Source organism: Urocitellus parryii, chromosome 8, assembly GCF_045843805.1.
Source record: "Urocitellus parryii isolate mUroPar1 chromosome 8, mUroPar1.hap1, whole genome shotgun sequence".
In the NCBI taxonomy this organism is placed as follows: domain Eukaryota; kingdom Metazoa; phylum Chordata; class Mammalia; order Rodentia; family Sciuridae; genus Urocitellus; species Urocitellus parryii.
This window is the reverse complement of record NC_135538.1, coordinates 121,813,976-121,834,603: the sequence shown is the minus strand read 5'-3', so window position 1 is coordinate 121,834,603 and position 20,628 is coordinate 121,813,976. Positions and strand designations below refer to the sequence as shown.

At 48.8% G+C, this 20,628-nt stretch overlaps 2 protein-coding genes across 5 annotated transcripts; both read right to left on the bottom strand.

The window, feature by feature from the left end:
• Positions 1-3,160: 3,160 nt before the first annotated feature.
• Positions 3,161-13,969, bottom strand: Ppp1r18 (protein phosphatase 1 regulatory subunit 18). Of its 2 annotated transcripts, none has more exons than XM_026414326.2 (4): positions 13,842-13,969; positions 11,140-12,811; positions 5,859-6,066; positions 3,161-4,001 (listed from the first exon to the last, which is right to left on the bottom strand). In XM_026414326.2, exons 2-4 carry the CDS (start codon positions 12,772-12,774, stop codon positions 3,982-3,984), a joined length of 1,863 nt encoding a protein of 620 aa, XP_026270111.2. In that variant the 5' UTR covers positions 12,775-12,811; positions 13,842-13,969; the 3' UTR covers positions 3,161-3,981. The 2 variants fall into 2 exon arrangements, with proteins under 2 accessions (XP_026270111.2, XP_077658073.1); XM_077801947.1 differs by lacking the exon at positions 3,161-4,001 and adding an exon at positions 5,097-5,181.
• An 803-nt stretch (positions 13,970-14,772) lies between these two features.
• Positions 14,773-18,128, bottom strand: Nrm (nurim). Of its 3 annotated transcripts, none has more exons than XM_026414327.2 (4): positions 17,996-18,128; positions 17,266-17,462; positions 16,534-16,710; positions 14,773-15,660 (listed from the first exon to the last, which is right to left on the bottom strand). In XM_026414327.2, exons 1-4 carry the CDS (start codon positions 18,126-18,128, stop codon positions 15,379-15,381), a joined length of 789 nt encoding a protein of 262 aa, XP_026270112.1. In that variant the 3' UTR covers positions 14,773-15,378. The 3 variants fall into 3 exon arrangements, with proteins under 3 accessions (XP_026270112.1, XP_026270113.1, XP_026270114.1); XM_026414328.2 differs by having other exon boundaries at positions 18,005-18,128; XM_026414329.2 differs by lacking the exon at positions 16,534-16,710.
• Positions 18,129-20,628: the final 2,500 nt, after the last annotated feature.

The following is a 20,628-nucleotide window of genomic DNA, read 5'->3' as shown; positions in this document are numbered from 1 at the left end:
GTTGTGGCTCAGAAGTAGAGCTCTCGCTTAGCACGTGGGAGGCCCTGGGTTCACGCGCGAGGCCCTGGGTTTGATTGTCAGCACCACATAAAAATAAATAAATAAAATAAAGATATTACGCACAACTACTAAATATATATATATATATATATATATATATTTTTTTTTTTTTTTTTTTTTTTTTAAATAAAGCAGGGGCCTGGGGTTGTGGCTCAGTGGTAGAGTGCTCGCCTAGCATGCACAAGGCACTGAGTTCGATCCTCAGCACCACATAGATGTAAAACAAAGATATTGTATCCACCTAAAAACTTAAGAATAAATATTTAAAAATAAATACATAAATAAATAAATAAAACATTTTAAAAAAATTAGTCTGCACTGATTAGAAGTGACCTTTTCTAAGACTGGTAACTGCAACAGGAGTGAATACACGTTAAGCATAAGGGAGGACTTCCAAGCAAGAGGAAACTTGGGAATTGGCGAAAGCTGTTCAAGGGGAAGAAAAATCTGCAAACTAAAGAATGGACTAATTGTTTTGCTGACAGCTTAAGAAATCACTGGCAGCTGCTTATTTAAAAATAAGCAGTGGGCTGGGGTTGTGGCTCATCGGTAGAATGCTCACCTAGCATGTGCAAGTCCTGGGTTCGATACTTAGCACCATATAAAAATAAATAAATGAAGGTATTGTGTCCAACTACAACTAAAAATAAATATTTAAATAAATAAATAAATAAAAATTAAAATTAGCAGTACCAATAGGGGCATGGTAAAGAGGTTGTAGTCCCCTGTTGTTGGGAGGCTGAGACAGGAGGATTACTTGAGCCCAGAAGTTGGAAATAGTCAGGGTGATGTAGGAAGATCCTATTTTTTAAAAAATTTTCTTTTAGTTGTTAATGGACCTTTATTTTATTCATTTATTTATATGTGGTGCTGAGAATCAAACCCAGTGCTTCACACATGTGAGGCAAGAACTCTACCACTGAGCCACTATCCCAGCCCCAGGAAGACCCCAATCCTAATCAATCAATCAATCAATAAGAATAATCTGTTATTTACTTTACAGCAGTCTGATCTTTGTGGCCCTTCTTTAGACTTTTTTTTTTTTTTTTTTTTTTAGTACCCAGAATTGAACCAATGGCACTTACCCACCGAACCACATCCCAGGCCTTTTTTTTATATATATATTTTATTTAGAGACAAGGTCCCATTGAGTTGCTAAGAGCCTCAATAAATTGCTGAGGCTGCCTTTGAACTCTCCTTCCTCAGCCTCCCAAGCCTTTGGGATTACAGGCACAGCCTGGCCCTTTCTATTTTTGAGACAGCTTCTTCCTTAGTTGCTGAGGCTGGCCTCAAACTTGTGATCCTCTTGCCTCAGCCTCAAAAATATCTGAAATTACAGGCTTACACCTGGATACACTTTTATGGGCACCTGGATACAATTTTATGATTAATTGGATATGCCAGACACTATAGTTAGGAAATAAAAATTACTATTCTAGTGAAAAGCCACAGGTGAATCCATACTTTTTATTTTTTTGGACACATCATTTACTATTTCTAAGATGTACTATGGCACCTCTGGGGTCTCAGAGCTTCCTGTGTCTCTTTTCCTGGGTCACAACTGATTAGGATCTTTATCTAATTAAATACTATTTTTTTTTTCTACACCCTCATCTTCTCTACTCACTCTTAAAACCTTGCTTATTTCCTTGCTGGTAAATTTAAGAACTTTGACATATGCTTAAGGTCAATTTGTCTAGTACATTTTGGGTTTGGGTAAAGAAAGGGTCTCTGACTAGTCTCACAGAAACAGCTACTCCTGAGGCTGAGGCAGGAGGAATATTTGAGCCCAGGAGTTTGAGACCAGTCTGGGCAACTTAGTGAGACCATCTAAAAATAAAAATAAAACTGGAATTGGGGTTGTGGCTCAGTGGTAAAGTGCTTGCAGAGCTTATATGAGGCACTGGGTTCAATTCTTAGCACCTTTAAATAAATAAAAAATAAAGGTCCATTAACCATTAACATCATATATGCGTGTGTGTGTGTGTGTGTGTGTGTGTGTGTGTGTGTATGTGTGTGTGTGTGTGTGTGTGTTTATTTAACACTTCAACTCAGAGTAACTTCTGCTTCCAATTGTTTCTTTTCATCTATTCATTCATTTGGTCATTTATTCTAAAAGTAACTTTGTGTCTACTAGGCTCCAGGTATGGGGATACTGCAGTGAACTTAAATGTCATCATATATATATAAAACTGATGAGTCAAATAAAATGATTCACATTTGTAAAAAATTGAAATTCTTTGAAATGGGAGAATCAACTATATTTGGGCAGCAAAGCTATAAATTACTGATGGTTGTTAAATCTTTAGGAATAAAAAAATCCATCGTCTATCAGAAGAAAACTTTTTCCAGGACCCTGCACTTCTGGATCCACTAAATTTTGCAAGTTTCGGGAGATTTACTATTCATAGTCCCAACTCTTTGAGTAACTGTCCCTAGAGCTTGTGTGTCATAAACAAGCTGCTGACTACTTGACTACCTGACTGCTTGCATTGAAGCCAGCTTTGAAATACTGGAACACTTCAACTCAGAGTAACCTCTGCTTCCAATTGTTTCTTTTCATCTATTCATTCATTTGGTCATTTATTCTAAAAGTGTCTACTAGGCTCCAGGTATGGGGATATTGCAATGAACTCAAATGTCATAATCTGTCTTCACCACGCTTTTTCAACAGCCCTTACCTATGACTTCTGCTTGTCCTCTGTGAAACCCGCATACAGCTCCTGAGACACCCACCCCCCCTTTTTTTCTGTTTGGACTAGGAATTGAACTCAGAGGCACTCTACCACTGGGATACATCCCAGTGCTTTTTTTTTTTTTTTAATTTTTTTGAGACAATGTCTCATTAAGTAGCTGAGGCTGGCCTACAACTTGCAATCTCCTGCCTCAGCGTCCAGAGTCATTGGGATTACAGGTGTATATAGCCGCGTTTGACTTCCAGACTACTTTCTATGTCAATGCCAGGTTCCTGGTTCATCCCCCTTCATTTTCCCCTCCCACATCCACTAAATCTTCCCTTACATTAACTTTTTTTTTCCCCCAAAGAAGCAGCAGAAGAGTCAGAGAAAGCTCCATTTTATTATAGAAAGTTAAAAAATGAACACAACAAAATTGAAGGAGCAATGGGAGAGGGGAAGTGAGTTGCCTCCTTAGTCACTCCACACCACTGCAATTCAAATCAATTGTGAATCATTAGAAGGGACAGAATTAAATATCTTTCAAAGGGTACAGAGTTAAGATTCCTTGTCTTCCCTCCTGTGGGAAACTGAAACACAGTAATACTGAGCAAAGGTGGAAGAAGCCACACCCCCAGGTCATTCCCCATGAAAGGAATGACGGGGACAGGGGACAAAACTCCACCTGGACATGGCAAGTAGGTGTGGCTTGTAAACCTGGGACTTTACCAGGTGGGTCTTGGAGCTGGTAGGATTTGTAAACTAGGATATGGTCATGAGAAGAAGCAGGTAGCTGCAAACAAAGGGGGAACACGTGCCTGTGAATTCAGTGGGGTTTAGTCTCCCAGGGAAATGAGTTCTTAAATCCTGAAGACTCTCTGCAGTTTGTTAAGAGTCAAGGAAAGCTGTGGGAAGACTGTATCCTCTCATGGAGATGAGAGTTGCTCCATCTCCACACCCCAGGGAGTTCTATGCTCCTCTCAGGACCTGGTGGTTACTCTTGGGTCACCTAAGATGCTCCAGCCCATTGACCTCACCCATACTAGGGCACATCAGGGATTCTGGGTTAGGGTGGAAATTGGGCACTTGGCTTTGCCCCTAGAAACAGGATGGGGAAAGCAAGTCAGAAGATGTTGGTTGCCTGTCCCTGCCAGGCTCATTTTCAGCGTCCTCTGCTTTGAATCATTAGGCTCCAGGATCTTCAGTTCTGGGAAGGAGGGAGGTATGTCCCCTAGTTGAAAGATGGTCACCGCCGGCAGGACTCATCTGTGGGAGAGGTGGTAATAAGGATAGAGAATGAGGGCTTCTGTGAATGAGGGCATCTGCCTCTGTTCTCCCCACCCCTTACCCAACTGAAGGGCAGCTCACATGTTGGAAGTCCTGTATCTTCCATGTCTTGGGTACTTGTTGCCACCAGTAACAAACCATCCCTTAGCTTGGATTCTGTGCTAGGCATTCCCCTACACTCTTTTCAGTACTGCAGATTGAACCCAGTACTGTGCTATATCCCCAGCCCTTTTATTTTTTATTTGATGGTGCTGTGGATTGAACCTAGGGCCTTATGCATATGAGGCAAGCACTCTATCAACTGAGCTATATCCCCAGCACTTATTTTTTATTTTGAGACACTGTCTCACTAAGTTTCCCAGAGTAGCCTTGAATTTGGGATTCTCCTGCCTCAGCCTCCAGAATAGATGGGATTACAAGCATGTTGACACCACACCTGGCTATGTTAGGTCTTTTTTGTGTGTGGGACGGGGAAGGAGGATGCTGGGGATTGAATCCAGGGACACTTAACCACTAAGCCACATCCCCAGTTCCTATATATATATATATATATATATATATACATATATATACACATTTTTAAAAAATTTTTATTTTGTATCTATTTATTTTTTATGTGGTGCCAAGGATCAAATTCAATGCCTCACATATGCTAGGCAATGGGCTGGGATGTAGCTCAGTGGCAAAGCGTCTGCCTTGCATTCGCAAAGCCCTGGGTTCGACCCCCAGTTCCAAAAAAGACAAAAAAAAAAAAAAAAAAAAAAGAACCCCACATATGCTAGGCAAGTGCTCTACCACTGAGCCACAGCCACAGTCCATTTTTTTATATTTTATTTAGAGAAAGGGTCTTGTTGAGTTGCTTAGGGCCTCACTAATTTGCTGAGGCTGGCTTTGAACTTATGATTTTCCTGTCTCAGCTTCCAGAGCTGCTGGGATTACAGGCCTGTGCCACTGCGCCCAGCTAGGCATTCTTTCTTTACCTTGTCTAAACTCACAATAATCCCAGAATAAATAATTTAATATATAACTACTGGCCTAGGTGCTTCAAAAATTATTCAGTTCTTTCAAATTGCAGAGGGTACTTATTGTTGTTATTTTTGCAGTACTGGGGATTGAACTCCAGCCCTCCAATGTGCTAGGCAAGTATTCTACCACTGAGCTACACTCTCAGCCCCAGGAAGTGGTTATTATTTTTTTTTTTTAAGAGAGAGAGAGAGAGAGAGAGAGAGAGAGAGAGAGAGAGAGAGGAATTTTAATATTTATTTTTTAGTTTTCGGCAGACACAACATCTTTGTTTGTATGTGGTGCTGAGGATCGAACCCGGGCTACACGCATGCCAGGCAAGGCGCTACCACTTGAGCCACATCCCCAGCCCAGAGGAGGTGGTTATTATTAACTTCATTTCATAAATGATAAACTGAGGCCAGAGGTCAGAGAGTTTCTCTGAGTTCAGATCACAAGGAAGAGAACAGGCTGAAATTCAAACTCAGCCTCTCTGACCCAATCCTTGTTTTTACCCAGACTGAAGAGCTCAGAAGGAGCCCCAGTTTTGAAATATCTAGAGTCAATGTGCGCTTCACTTCCCAGGACTTCAATTTTCCCATCTGTTAAAGGACAGCGTTGGGGCGGTGTGTGTGGGGGTGCTGGTCATGTAGCTCAGTGGTACAACGCTTGCCCAGGCCTTGAGTTCGATCCCCAGTACTGTAACAAGAAAACAAACGCATTGGGCTACTGGCCCAACGGAGCAACTTCCAACCCTCCCATTCCCTCCTGGACCGCGGTGTCCGCTCCAACACAAGGGGGCGCCCCGGGGTCGGCCGCGCCTCCTCCGCTTACCCACGATCAGGGCCTTGGTGCGCAGCCCGCCCTGGAGCTCAGGCTGCAGCAGCAGCTCCTCCTCGTCCTCCTCGTCGTCTGGCTGGGCCATTGGAGGACTGGAAGCACTGGGGACCTCGGGCTCCGGGCCTAGCTCCTCCAGTACCGAACTCTCAGAGGGGTATTGATATGTAGTCTCCAGGGCTGTCTCGCTGAAGGAGATCTTAAGCTGCAGGTGGGATGGAAAGGGGAAGGAGGCAGGCTCAGAATCCACAGCCCAGGGAAGCCCACAGGAGGAGGTGGAAGGAGAGTGAGGGCTGGAATGAGGTACTCCATTGACTTTCTCCCTGACCATTCTGGGATTCAGTTTTCTTACAGCTCCCCAATCCTTCCCCTCTTTAATCACATAATTCAAAAAGGTCAAACTTTTGGCCTGTGCTTTGGCACGTGCCTGAGAGGCAGAAATGAATAACACAGGACTAAAGTCCCCTGCCCTTAGTACTGCAGATTGAACCCAGTACTGTTCAATGGGAGGCAGAGGTGTAAAAAGAAATTGAAATAAAAGATTAAATTAAATCCCTCTGATCAGAACTGAGCCTTTGGTCTGACTGGGGCAATCAGGTAGGCTTCCCAAAGGAGATGACATTTGAGCTGGCTAGACAGGAAAAAGCTGGCTGGGGATGGAGTCCCAGGTAAAATCAAGGACAGTTACCTTGAGTTCCATACCCTTAACATTTGCTATACCCTGGGAAAACCCTGAACACCTTCCCCTTCCCACTCCTCTCCTATAGCTGGAGTAGACCCACTGCAGGGGGCCTAGGCCTGGGAAGGGACAGGAGACCAACAGCCAAGAGTTTCCTCAACACAAAGGGGAGAAGATGAGCCCCTGAATCCCTGAAAGGTGCAACTGGGAGAAGTGATAAGGGCAGAGAGGTAGGGGTGCAGAGAGCACCAGAGGGATGGGCAGAGACAGAGGCAAAAGACCATAAAGGGGATAGAAAGCCCTTCATAAACAGGCCATCCCAACTGCAGGTGAGCCCAGCTGTTCTTACTGCTTTTCTACCCATCCCCTTTGCCCTCTTAAGAAGCTCAACGGGAAGGGGATGGTAGGATTAACTCTGGGAGCCAAAGGGATTAGGGAGACAAACAGGAGGATTCCATGTGAACTACTTGGAAAGGTCTAGATGACTACTCAGGCTGTCCCTGGCATCTGTTTGGGAAGACTTAGGGCTGGGGCCCTGCATCCCCGAGTCTCTATGTGAGCTGTGATGTGAGAAGGGTGGCTGGGGAAGAGGTTGCTGAGGTTGCTAAGGTTGTATGGGATGTGATACATGGGTCCCTATGGGAAGCTAAAACTTAGGGATTGTATGTGTCGCTCCTTTGCTTCAAACCCTGCAATGGCTCCCCTTTTCACTTGACGCAGAACTAGAGCCACCCCAGCCACTTGGGAGGCTGAGGCAGGAGGCCTTTGAGGCCAACCTGAGCAACTTAGTGAGATAGGGTCTCACTAACAAAGAATTAAAAGTGATGGGGATACAGTTTAGTAATTGAGTGTCCCTGGGTTCAATCCCCAGTACTTTAAAAAAAAAAAAAAAAAAGCTAGAGTCTAATCAATATCAATGTGCCAGTCCCCCTCCCTGACATTCTCCCCAACTCTAGTCACAGTGGCCTGGTTTCTTCCAAGTCCACCAATGTACCAAGAGGTACATTCTGACCTCATGCCCTTTGTACTGAGGGAACACTCTCCCCCCTCAAGACTCTCTCCCTTCCTCTCACCCTATTCTGAAACTGCTACATCCACTCCCCCCATTTCCTGACCCTCCAAGTTATAATTACCCAGTTCTGATTTTTTTCCATAATCACCTACTTGCTTCTAACTTACTAGAGGATATATAGTCATCCTACATATCTGTGAAGGACCCCTTTGTTTGGATACCAAAATACTCACTCAAGTCCCTCATATAAATGGTGTAATACTTCATGTAACCTACATAAATTCTGCATATTTTAAATAATCTCTAGATAACTTATTTTGGGGGGGAGGCAACACCAGGGATAGAACCCAGGGGCACTTAATCACTGAGCCACATCCCCTTTTTAAAATTTTTTTTAGAGATAGGGTCTCACTAAGTGGCTTAGGGCCTCACTAACTTGCTGAGGCTGACTTTGAACTTGTGATCCTCCTGCCTCAGCCCTGGAGCCCCTGGGATTACAGGCAGGCATGCGCCTGCGCACCTGGCTTCTAGATAACTTTTAACACCTGATACAATGTAAATACTCTGTAAATAGTTGTTACATTTTCTAGGGAATAATGACAAGAAAAAAAAAGTCCCTACATGCTTAGTACAGATGTAATTTTTTTCTGAATATTTCTTTTTTTAAAATATTTTTTTTAGTTGTTGGATGGATTTTATTGTCTTTATTCTTTTTTTTTTAATTTTTTAGTTGTAGTTGGACACAATACCTTTACTTCACTTATTTATTTTTATGTGGTGCTGAGGATCAAACCCAGGGTCTTGCACGCTGTGCCGCTGAGCCACAACCCCAGCCCAATTGTCTTTATGCTTATGTGGTGCTAAGGGTTGAACCAGTGCCTCATGCATGCTAGGCGAGCACACTACCACTGAGCCACAACCCCAACCCATTTTCTGAATATTTCTGATCCACACTTGGTTGAACCCAGGGATGTGGAACCCTTAGAGACAGAGGGACGGCTGTACTTATTTATTATACTTGTGTTTGATGTTGAAAGCAACTTGGAAATTATTTCAATGCAAAAGGGTTTGTTCAGACCTCAGATGAGGCTCCAACAGACCAAACTATGGGGTGGACAACATTGGGGATAGTCCATCTGTACACACTTGACCCCCAGTCCACATCTATGGAAATGCTGGTAGAATCAAGTGACAGCAGCCAGACTGCTTACATCCAAACTACTCAAAAGGGATCCTTTCAGATTTTGTTACTGTTATCAAAATTTCTGGGAACCCATTTTCCATTTTAGGATAACAATCTCTGTAGTTTATTATCCACTCTGCAAGAGGATTCATTTGATTTGCTCAGCTTGTTTGTCCCCTCCTGCCTTGCTTCTAACCGCCCCCACCACCACCACTACCAATCTTCTGACAGGGCTTCTCAGGAATGCACAGCCTGCAAGGGGGGGGGGGGACGGACAGGGTGGGAGGTGACTCATTCACTCCTCTCCCATCAGCTATATAAGGTCACAAGGGGGGCAGGGAGGGAGGGGCAGGTCTCTCAGCCAGAGGGGCCTCTGGGAAAGGGGACCAGTCACAGCCCATCCCTTGGGCTCAGCAGCAGGGCTGGGATTTCTCTCCTGATGGCAGAGATGTTTGATGGAAGTTGCCAGCAAACATGAGTTATTTAGGGAAAGTGGGGGTGGGGATGGGTCCTCCTATCCCTGAGCCAGTGGGTTGGGACAGTGAGCAGGGACGGGCACACCAGTCCTTGAGAAGCAGGGCCCTGAGAGAGGGGAGAAGGTCTGAAAGAGGACAGAGGGTGAGGTGACTGGGTGTAGGGAACTCTGCTGCTTCTTCCCCACCCCCAACGAAACACGGCTGGACTGCTTCCTTATTCTCTCACCACATCCTGAGCACAGTTCTGGCAGGCCCATGGCCTAGAGTTCCCCACTCAGCCCCACCAGCCTTCCGGCCCCCACCCCAGGCTTCCTGTTTGGGCGATCTACTTCCGGCCCCCTACTCCCTGACCTAGGTATGGTCACCATCACTGGTCCTGCTCTGCACTGGGTTCCTGGTTCTCTTCAGATAGTCCCTGAGCTTCAGGGTCCAAAGCTTCATGCCTCCCTCTGTTCATTCCCCAAAGGCACAAGCCTCCTCCTGGAAGCACTAGCCAACCTCAGTAGGAAGTGACTTTTCTGAACACCTCAGCCTAGGAGAATTTCCTGTCCTCCCTCCTTTGTATCTGCTCATCACTGAAGAGTGTCAGAGGTCTCAGGTAGATTCCCAGGTACCAGGGCTCAGGGATGGGAGTTTCAGTTTCTGTGAAGATGAACTCGGATCCAGTGCCTCCCCCTAGAGCTTCACCTAGATCTTTAGTCCTCGTGGTTTCTCACTGACATTAAGGATTAAAAAAAAAAAAAAAAGGTGTTAACACATGGGATAAGGATGAGATGAGTTTTCCCAAACTCTGGGGAGATTCATGTTAGAAGGATAGACTTTTAGCTCTGAGACCTCTGATTGAGACCTCCTAGAGATTTTCAAGCTATAAACTAATTGATGTGTACAGGGATGGAGTTGAGCCAGGACCAGAAGTCAGCCTGGCTGCTCACATTTCCCTGCATGTCCTTGTTCAAGTCTAACCTCTGATCTATTAGCCTCAGTCCCCGCCCTGTCCTCAACTCCCACTGTACCCCAGCCAGTCCAAGCTCGGGGCCTTGAAAGCACTTCTCTCTTTTTCTACCCCAAGGGGAGGGAGAGGGCAGGGTGTCAGGAAGAAAGGGGAAAACCATGGCTGAGCCAGTTCTGGGAGGGAGGGAAAGCCCAGGGAGGAAGGACAGAGGAGTGGGGGGTGGGGGCATTTGGGAAGAGGAGAAGGCTTTTCTTGTCCCAAGAGAGAAGGGAGCACTGTCTGAAGCAGTGGCCCAGCTGGGGGTATGCAACCCCGAGGTCACCCTGTTCAAATGGCCTCTGTGTGTGCCTTTCCCATGGGGCAGACTTGGGGTTCAAAAGCCTTCTCTCTGCTTTTTAGCCAGCCCTTCCCATCATCCCTCCTCCTCTATCCTAGGATGTCCCCACTCAGCTCTGCTTTCCTCTTCCTAGGGCTGTGAGACCTTCCCCCCACTCAATGCTTCCTGCCTTTTCTCTGTAGAGCCCAGACCCCTATCTTCCACCTCCCAAGCCTGCTGCCTCTACATTCTCTCCTCTCCAAAGCTGAGCTTTCACCCTGGCAAACTGCCCTCTTTTCCCACCACATGGGCCTGGGTGGGTCACAAACTCAGAGGAAAGGAAAGAAAGGTGTATGGTGGTGGTGGGGACACAACCCAGAGCCTGAGGGTAGGGAGAATGAGCAGCCTGGGCACACCCTGAAAATGACACACCCGGGGAACAGTGGTTGATTGCTGGGCAGGCTCTTGGGGCTCCAAAATGAATGGCAAAGGAGGGCTACCAGAGGAAGGGTGTGTGTGCAGAGGGAGGAAGGGAGGTGGCAGGAATTAACAAGAATAGAGGAAGACAAGAATACAGGGTATAAAAAAGCAAGAAAGATCAGAGTCCAGAGAGAATTGGCAAGTGGATTTCTAAGAAGTCTGGCTTGGCTGCTCCCCTACCTGTTTGTGATGTCTTTCAGGGGACCCCTTGACAAGGCAGCTGCGGCTGAGACGAAGGTAGCCCCCAAGAACCAAGATCTCCTCAGCAGTCGGGTACCGCTTCTTCCCAGCCCCAGGAACTGCAGCATCACCTGTGGCTGGGGCAGCTGGAGTGGCTGGGCTTGCAGTGGGCATAGAGCGCCTGGGGTTGACTGTGAAGGTGTGTCCACTGCGGCGGGGGGCCCCCACCCCTGGCCCTGCCTTCACCCCATAAAACAGACGGCTCATGAGGGGATCCCCAGGAGGCTGGGGAGCACTTGGGGCTAGGGGTGGGGGAGACAGAGGGGCTGATGGTGGGGGCCTGAGTTCCACTGCTTCCTCTTCCTGCTGTCTAGAGCCTCCTCCGGTCCCAGCGTCCTCTGGTGGGAGGGGGGAGGGGACAGAACAGTGGTTCTGCAGGGCTCTCAGAGGCCTGCTCTGAGCCCCCGACTCCTCCTTCTCAGCCTCCCCTTCTCCTGCCTCTATACTAGGAGGCCCCAGATGCCTTTCAACAGACTCTGGAGATTCTGATTTCTGAGTTTGAGTCTCTATATATGTGGGTGTCCACTCTCGAGACTTCCCAGAGTTCAGGGTCCATTTCCACCCTTCAGTTGTCTTCAAACCCCTCTCACCATCCTCCACAGGGCTGGGCCTCTGTTCTGCTGTCTCCACTCTTCTGGAGATGTTGTCATGAGCCTCCCTTGTTAGGGTCTCTGATAACTCTGTAATCTCTTCTGGGGTCATCCCTTGAATTGTCCTCTCTTCTTTTCTCTTACATTGATCCAAACAGTCTTTTCTGTCTTCTGAGCTCAGTCTCCACTCGAATGCCTCCAGTTGTGCTAAATTCTGTTCCTGAGACTCTCTGGAGTCAGGCCTCCATTTATGGGCCTCTGTCAGGCCCAACTTCTGGTTGCCAGACTCCCCTGGGCTCAGTCTACTTTCCATCACCTCTTTTCTCCTGGGACTTTGTTCTCCAGGCTCTGCTAGCCTTGTACTCCGTTCTGGAGTTTCTCCAGGACTTAGCTTCCATTTTCGTGCTTCTGACAGCCTTGAGCTTCTGTCTACCACCTCTCCTGGGCTTTGCCTCCAGTCTCTAGTCTCCAAAGGCCTGGGACTTGACTCTTGGGCTCCTCCTATCCCGAGCCTCCTCTCTCTGACTTCCCTGGGACTTAGCCTCTCTTCTCTTGACTCTCTTCCCTTGGGGCTCTGATCCCTTGAATTCCCAGGGCTGGGTCTCCGATCTCGGGCCTCCAGAGACCCAGCCTTTCTCTCAGCCAGCAGCTCTTCATTCCGCTGCTGCTGCTGCTGCTGCTGCTGCTGCTGCTGCTGTTGCCGCTCCTGCCGAATGAATCGGTTCTGGTGCACTGGCCCAATGGCCTCCAGAAGAACAGCGGACTCGTCTGGGTCTGGAGGTCCAGCCTCTGAAGTCCCAGACATAGGGCTAGGCTCCCCAGGAGACAGGCTAAGCTTGGCCCGGCGGCGCTCCAGAAGTCCCCGTTTCCAGGCTGGCATCTGGGACAGGCGATCCAGCTCTGCCTTCTCCCGGCCACGAACTGCTGCCTCCTCCTGCCGACGCCGGGCTAGCAGCTGTAGCTTCCAGTCTGGGATAGTGGCCATGGTCTCCGGGAGGTGAGGGTAGGGAACGTAGGGAACGCTGGGGGCAGACAACAGGAAGAGAGGCTTCAGAGAGGCCCAAGGGGTGAGACTGGGTTGCGGGGAGGAAATGAAGGATTGAGGTGGGATACAGAGAAGGGTAGAGGAGCTGGGGATGAGGTCAGAGGGAAAGGGATAAGAAGGAGGGCAGAAAAGTGGGGACGAGAAGCTGTTCAACCAAGTTGAGGGGAGGTGATGTGAAAGGAAGTCAAAATTTAAAGGCAGGAGCCAGATTGGATAGTAAAGGGTTAATGAGTATTAAAGACAGTTTCAATAATGTAAGGAGAGAAAAGGGCTAAAAGAGAGCTGGGGTGAAAGAGATGAGAGAAAAGAATGGCTGGGGTTTAGAGGGGACCGGGTACAGGAGAGGCTGCCTCAACGACACTGGCGGGAGGTGAGAATGGGAAGGAAAGACGGGGAATCCCGCCAGAGAGGGATAGACGGGATCTGAGGGGATTCGGGAAGGTAAGGAAAAGTGGAGAGTGAAAAGGTTTAGGGGAGAAGGGGAATTCAGGGGCAATGGTTAAGGGAGCGCCGCGGCAGCAGGCAGCGGGTCTCAGCGCGGGCCCCAAAGATCCCGGCTCCTTTCGCGGCTAGGTTCGGGCCCCGCCTCTCGGGCCCTCCAGCCCCCACCCCTCCGCCGTGCACTCCGCCCCCAAGGCGGGTCAGGGGAAATACCCTCCCTGGGGGACTTTTGGAACACGGGCGACTGCGTTGCCATCACGTTCCCAGAACCCTGGCGTCCACCCCCATCCAGTCCGATCACTACCGTCAGCCTCCCCCACCGGCTGAGCCCCGGGACTCAGGCATGCTGAAGACCGGATCCACGCCTCTTCGGTCCTGAGCCTGCAAGTCCGTGGCTGGCTCCCTGCTCTCATGGAACCCTGACATAGCAAGCCATCCCCACCCGGCGCGGTCAGCAGACAATCTCGGCACAAAGAGAAGACAGCCCAAGGTCCGGGACTCGGACGGGAGCGGGGACGGGAGCAAGAAGACACCCTGTCCTCAAGTCAGTCCCTCAGTCAACTCACACGTTCCCGGGGGAGGGGATGCGAGGAGCCAGGCGTCCGGAGAGAGGAGAGAGGAAGAGGAGGAGAGAGGTAGCGAGGGAGATCCGGAGACTAGAGGGAGGGGTGAAGGGAGGGAGAGGAGGAGGCAAAGAGGAGGAGGGACAGAGACAGAGACCAGGGGGCCGGGCGGGGGGCGGCGACAGCTTTGTCTAAGGACAATGCCGAGAGGAAAGGGGGCGCAGGGCGGAGCCCGAGGAGGGGGCGGGGCCTCACTTCCATCCACCGCGCGTGGGACTCTGCCCTGGGACTCCCCTGTTTCTGTGGCAATCACGGGTTCTTGGTTCTCAGACCCCAGGGCCCCTCAACAGCTTCCCGCCCTGTAGTTCCGGAGAACCTTGGTGTCCAGACCCCCGCCCCCACCCAGCTCCCCAACCCAGGGCGGCGGCCCGTGAGTCAGGCCCCTCTAGGGACTCTGGAGGAAGCGCCAGCTGCTGCGAACGGGGCCCGCCCTTCCCATCTCTGGCCGCTCCTCCCCACGCTTTTGCCTTCCCGGGCCAGCCTTTGTTGCTGTGGGTTGAGGGCCGTCTCCAGACAAGAGGAGGTCTGTAGGGAAGGAGGCTGCAGGAGCAGTGCTCAGAAGCAAATGGCTTTGGAAGCTCTCATCCCTTCCAGAGCTGCGGTCCCCTCCGTTTTTAGTTTCACCCTGTCTCCTTTGCGTCTCCGGTTCTGCAGAGGGAAAACTGGGGAATTTGGAAGAAGCAGGACTGGGCAGCTTGGAGGTGGGGGTGAGCCCATGGAGCTTGGCTGCAGCCCAGAGGGTAGCCAGTGGATGAGGTGGCTCCCAAACTCGAGCTTGGTGCTCCCAGGCTCTGGCTAGCCTTCCCAAACTCAGCCCTGTATATTGAGACATCGCAGAGTAAAGAATACCACATGTAGAAAAACGAGGCTTTTATTTTCCTGCAGCAAGTGTTACTCCGGAGAGCAGGGAACCCCAAGTCACCCAAGTTAAGAGCAGGAGAATCCGCTCCACTAGGTTGCCGAGGCGGTTGCAGGGGAGAGGGGGGTAGTGGGATTCAGCCCTGGGGCCGAGCCTTGGGAGGTGGAGAGACTAGGGTAGGAGTGGAGAGCATGACTGGAGTCTAGACCCGCTGGCCACTACTGGCAAACTTGCAGACAGATTCTGGCCCAGGAGTGGAAGCTAGAGATGGAGAAGGGGATCCCTGAGGCACAGAGATGAATAAGAGTGCCAGGGAAGCAGTCAGGGCAGACCCATTTCCTTGTTGAGGAGGCAGGTCAGGCCCTAAACTGTGAGGAGGGGAATGAAGTCTACACCCTCTGTTCCTGGCTGGTGAGAACTGGACCTTGGAATCTAGTGGCCAAAACTCAGAATTTAGGGTATGGAGCTGGACTGGAGGAATGAAGTCTCAAGCAGTAGAAGGGACAGCTCTTTCAGTCCATGGCATCGAGCCTCAGGTCTGAAGCAACCAGGGCCTGGGATGTTAAGGATTTGAATTTGAGGAGTAGAGAAAGTACAGGGCTTGGAATCAGAGTTAACTCCTCATTCTGTCTCCCCATCTTGGGGCCGGGAGAGCAGGTGAAGTTTTCTTTGTAGCTGAGCCCGGAGGTAGCGGAGGTCTTGCTGGTCAAGCCCATGAGCTAGGCCCAGATAGAGGGTAAGAAGGAGAGCAAGGAGGAGGCGGTCAGTGCCCAGAGTGGGTACCACCCACAGCACAGTCAGCAGCTCCACACACACTGGGTGGCGCAGGTGGGAAAAGAGCCTCAGAGCTCGTGGAGACTTCAGTGCCAGAGGCTCACCCAGGCCCAGCACATGGTAGTAGACCTAAGAGAAGGAGAATGGCTTAGAAATGGAGTCAAACCCTTTTTCCAATTTAGCTGTTTCTTTCTCTTTCTTCCAGGCACCACCCTCCTGGAAATCAGGCCCAAGAACCTCATTCTGAGGCTCCACCCCCTGACCCTGATCTCTGCTTCATGTGACTTCCCCAGACCCAGGATACCCATGGATGCTGGCCTTTGAGGAGCCACTCTTTTTTTTTTTTTTTTTTAAAGAGTGAGAGAGGATAGAGGGAGAGAGAGAGAGAGAGAGAGAGAGAGAGAGAATTTTTAATATTTATTTCTTTTTCTAGTTCTCGGCGGACACAACATCCCTGCTGGTATATGGTGCTGAGGATCGAACCCGGGCCGCACGCATGCCAGGCGAGCGCGCCACCGCTTGAGCCACATCCCCAGCCCCGAGGAGCCACTCTTATAAGAAGAGAGGGACTGGGGATATAGCTCAGCTGGTAGAATGCTTGCCTTGCATGCACAAGGAAGGCCCTGGGTTTGATCCCCAGCACCACAAAAAGAAAAGAAAAAAAAAAGATCCCTCGCACCACAAAAAAGAAAAAAGAAAAAGAAAAAAGAAAGAAAGAGAGAGAGGAGAGAATAAAAAGCAAGGGAGAAAGTAGAATAGCAGGGGGGCAGGCAGGTAGAAGAGGAAAATCTTTTTTTTTAGAGAGAGAGAGAGAGAGAGAGAGAGAGAGAGAGAGAGAGAGAGAGAATTCCTTGTATGTGGTGCTGAGGATCGAACCTGGGCCGCACGCATGCCAGGCAAGCTCGCTACCGCTTGAGCCACATCCCCTGCCCGAAGAGGAAAATCTTTGGAAAGAATTCTAAATGGGGTCAGAGGTCTTAGGTAGGGATTTGGAAGCCTCACCTGTTTGAGGCCCATGAGCTCAGCGTAGTCAAAGACGAGAAGAATGCTGAAGATGAGGAGCCAGGAAATGACGTGGAGCACAAAGCAGAGGAGGGGCACCCAGGTGGCCCATGGCTCTGCCCGAGCCTCCCACAACACTGGGCCTCTGGGTACAGGTTCCCAGTACCGCATCACCAACTGGAGAAGGATGAGGAACTAAGTATCCCAGCAGCCAACCTGCCTACTTTTAAGAAACCCAGACCCAGAGCCTGTTCCCCTTTCCCACTTATGAGGGTGCTGAGTAAGCTCCCATGAAAGTGAGGATGACCTGTATCCACACTGAGGATTTACAGAATGGATAGGGATTTACAGAATGGATGGGGATGACCTGATAGGTGCCTGATAGTACTAGGCACCCAAAGAGAAGATAGGTAACTGCTAAATGAAAAGCAAGCTTTCTCTTGAAACCTAGGGAGGTGGTTTGAAAGAAATGGAGGACTGAAAAGGAATTAAGGAGGGGATTTCAAGCAGGATAATGTGAACAAAGTTGCAAAGGTGAGAATGCACATCTTGTGCTTAGGGAATGACAAGTACACCCTTCTTGATAAAAAGTAGGATATGTGCCATGAAGGAATAGAAGCTAAGATTAGTATCCTCAGTTCTCTTCTCAAAAATCATAGTTTGCCCCTCCAGTCTAGGGGGTGCCTCCCATAGATTGTCTCCCTTGGGGACTCAGCTGCCATGTCCTCATACCTGCAAGGCCAGAGCAGTGCATGCCACATACAGTGACCTCTGAAGGACCCCAAAGTACTGGGATGTCCATGCCTTCACTGTCTCAGTCGCCATGAGGCTGTGCTGCCCAATAAAGAGTAGCAGGAGCCCCAGATCCCAAGCCAGGGAGGCAAGTACACTGCGGTCCTTCAGGGCAGCCAGCCATCCCTGGCGGGCATCTGGAGGAGTTGAGGGAGAAAGGGACAAAACATCAAGAAGATAAATAGAAAATCTCCCCTTACCCTCATTTCCCTTTGGGGTCCCAGACCATGTCCCTTAATGGTTTCAAAGCGTTAGTGTTTTCCATCTAGGCTGGCCCCATCCCTTGTATTTCCCCCTCTTCCCTAGGCCTCCGTCAGACCTGGGAAAGAGAATTCATAGAAAAATGCATGTTGGATTGTCACTAAAAGCATGGCTGGAGAGGATTCTCTGGATCGCCCCTTTGTAACACTTCTCTCTCCGCAGTTTTCTCTACAAAATACTTTTCTTAGAATATTGTCTACAGCCCTTTCCCTCCCGCTCAGTCTTTAGTCTCGCGGTTCGCCAAACCGTTCCTATGGTCCCTCTACCCTGCAGCTTTTGAGCAGCTTTCGCGATTCCAGTTCCCTCGCTCAGACTTCCACTGTCATTTGTCTCCAAGCTCCGCCCTCGCACCCTCTTCTCCGGCTCCACCTCCCTGTTTCAAAGCTAGTACTCGATTCCTCCCGCTCACCCGGACTACCGGAATCCGGGATCCCTCCGAGAAGTGGTCGAAGGGAGGTAAAACGCACGAACTCCACTCCAGTGCCAAAGGCCAGGATGAAAGAAGCAAGGGCAGCTGGCACCAGCAGTAGTGCAGGGGCCATGGCGAGAAATGGAGGGGTGGGGAAAGGGGCGGGTTTGGGATTCCCGCGGCAGCAGGCCCCGCCCCCCGCCCGGGGACACGCCTAGGAGGGCGGGGCTCCTGCACGCAGACACCGGGTTTCCGGCTCGCCCACGCGCGCGGCTTTCCCCGCCCGAAGGCAGTGCAGAAGCTGGGGTTTGTTTCCCGAGCTTGCGATGTCCGCGTCACAGAAGGGAATGTTAGAACCCCCAGGGAAGTGGTAAGGACAGCAGTTCTGCAGCCACTCACATGGATTGACTCCCAGTTGGGCTAGTTTTCCCATCGAAAAAAATGAAGACAGTTCCTCTCTGGCAGTTGTGGAAACAGAACTTTAGGAGCCCCCTTTTCGGCTGGGCGCGGTGGCTTGTCCTGTAATTCCCGCGACATGAGAGGTTGAGGCTAGAGGATCGCAAATTCGAGGCCAGCCATGGCACTTTAGTGAGACAGGATATAGCTCAGTGGTATAGCGCCCTGGGTTCTATCCCCAGTTCAGCATAAACAAAAAAACTCTTTAGCCGTGACTGGAAAACAATGGGGGATAACATTACAAATCCTCAGTTGAGACTTCAATAATGAACGGCGAGAGAACGGATTTTGACCCAGGGTGAAAACCTCAAGCTCTGAATCACCTATTACATCTTGTAAGATTGGTTTGTTTGGGGTACTAGGGATTGAACCCAGGGGCGCATCAACACTGAGCTACATCCCTAACCCATTTTTTTTTTTTTTGAGACGGGGCCTTGCCAAGTTGCTTAGGATTTTGCTAAACTGCTGAGGCTTACTTTGAATTTTCAATTCTTCTGCCTCAGTCTCCCAAACTGCTGGGATTACAGACAGGCCTGCACCACAACACCTGGCAGTTTGTTTTTTGATACTGGGGATTGAACTCAGGGGCACACAACCACTGAGCCACATCCTCAGCCCTATTTTATATTTTATTTAGAGACATGGCCTCACGGTGTTGCTTAACACCTTGCTTTTGCTGAGGCTGTTTTTGAACTCGCGATCATCCTGCCTCAGTCTCTCAAGCTGCTGAGATTACGGTGCACCACCGCGCCTGGCTATTTTGTTACTAATTATTTATTTTGCGATGCTGGGGATGAACTCTGGCTCCCACAAGAAGGGCAAAAGCTCAATCTCTAAGCTACATTATCAGCCTCTAATAAGTGGCAAAGATTGTAACCATGGTAGTAAAACTGTTAAAATATTTGTGGTGCAAAACTATTAATTTATTACAGTTGTAAACTAAGTAATTTTATACAAGCTTGTAATAATTGACACTGACTTTATTCTGCAACTTCATTAGTTTGACTCCACTAAGGTCTTTTAACATTTCCTATAGACTGCTTATAATTACCTACAGATTAATATTAATATCTAAAAAGCAAATTACAAGTAAACTTCATCAGGGGTTGTGGTTGTAGCTCAGTGTTAGAGCACTTGCCTAGCACTTCTGAGGCACTGGGTTTGATCCTCAGCACCACATAAACATAAATAAAGTGATATATATAAAGTAAAGTTCATCAGAATTAAAGATCATATAGTAAGTAACTATGTACATATATGGACCTTAGTTATCATTAAGCTTACTCCCTATGCAGGGTGAGGTGGCCAATGCCTGTAATCCCAGTGATTTGGGAGGCTGTGACAGCTCCCAAATTGGAGGCCAGCCTCCGCAATTTAACAAGGCCCTAAGCAACTTAGCAAGAGACCCTGTCTCAAAAACAAGTGAACGAATAAACCAACAAACTCACTCCCTCAACTTTTATTGCACAAGATGAGAGTTAAAGAAAGCTGTTAATCTTGTGGGTAAAGGGATGTGAAAACTGCTAGAGCACTAAGGAACCTCCCACAGGCTCTGCATTCCTCCTTCCCTCTCAAGAGATCAGTATTCCCATATTCCTCTGCATCGATGCCATCATATATATTGCACCAAACAGACTCACTCTCCACCCTGCTTTCTGCATAGGAAAGTGGTCCTGAATTGGACTACACCAATGAAAGTCACAATATTTATTCAGGAAGTCCTTCCTCTCACATAACTGCTCTCATCTTTTGAGTTCAGGCTATAGCAGAGCTGTGGACACTGCAATATTGTTTAAGATTTCCCTAAACCCTATTTACTTCTTTGAATTATAAACACTTCCCCCAAATTTTCTAATAAATTGTACCATCGATTTCCTACTAGGATTGAGACAAATAGATATTATATAGAGCAATGTGCTAAAGTATGGGATTCATTGAAAGTGTAAGAAAAGATTCCTATCCCTATTCTCTAGAAGTTTAAATTGACCAATTAGAAAGAAGTACAACCCCCCCCCCCTTTTTTTTGGTATCAGGGATTGGACTCAGTTTAACTCAGCTGAGTCACATCCCCAGCCCTTTTTATATTTTATATAGACAGGGTCTCACTAAATTGCTCAGGTCCTTGCTGAGTTGCCAAGGCTGGTTTTGAATTTGCAATCATCCTGCCTAAGCCTCCC

Excerpts from the sequence above, each read along its gene's own strand:
- Ppp1r18 (XM_026414326.2), bottom strand. The coding sequence starts at position 12,774 with ATGGCCACTATCCCAGACTGGAAGCTACAGCTGCTAGCCCGGCGTCGG. Across the intron at positions 6,067-11,139 it reads CTGAAAGACATCACAAACAG|CTTAAGATCTCCTTCAGCGA; the intron begins GTAGGGGAGCAG and ends TCCCACCTGCAG. Across the intron at positions 4,002-5,858 it reads CACCAAGGCCCTGATCGTGG|ATGAGTCCTGCCGGCGGTGA; the intron begins GTAAGCGGAGGA and ends CCTCTCCCACAG.
- Nrm (XM_026414327.2), bottom strand. The coding sequence starts at position 18,128 with ATGGCCCCTGCACTACTGCTGGTGCCAGCTGCCCTTGCTTCTTTCATC. Across the intron at positions 17,463-17,995 it reads CCCGGATTCCGGTAGTCCGG|ATGCCCGCCAGGGATGGCTG; the intron begins GTGAGCGGGAGG and ends CAACTCCTCCAG. Across the intron at positions 15,661-16,533 it reads AGCTCATGGGCCTCAAACAG|GTCTACTACCATGTGCTGGG; the intron begins GTGAGGCTTCCA and ends TCCTTCTCTTAG.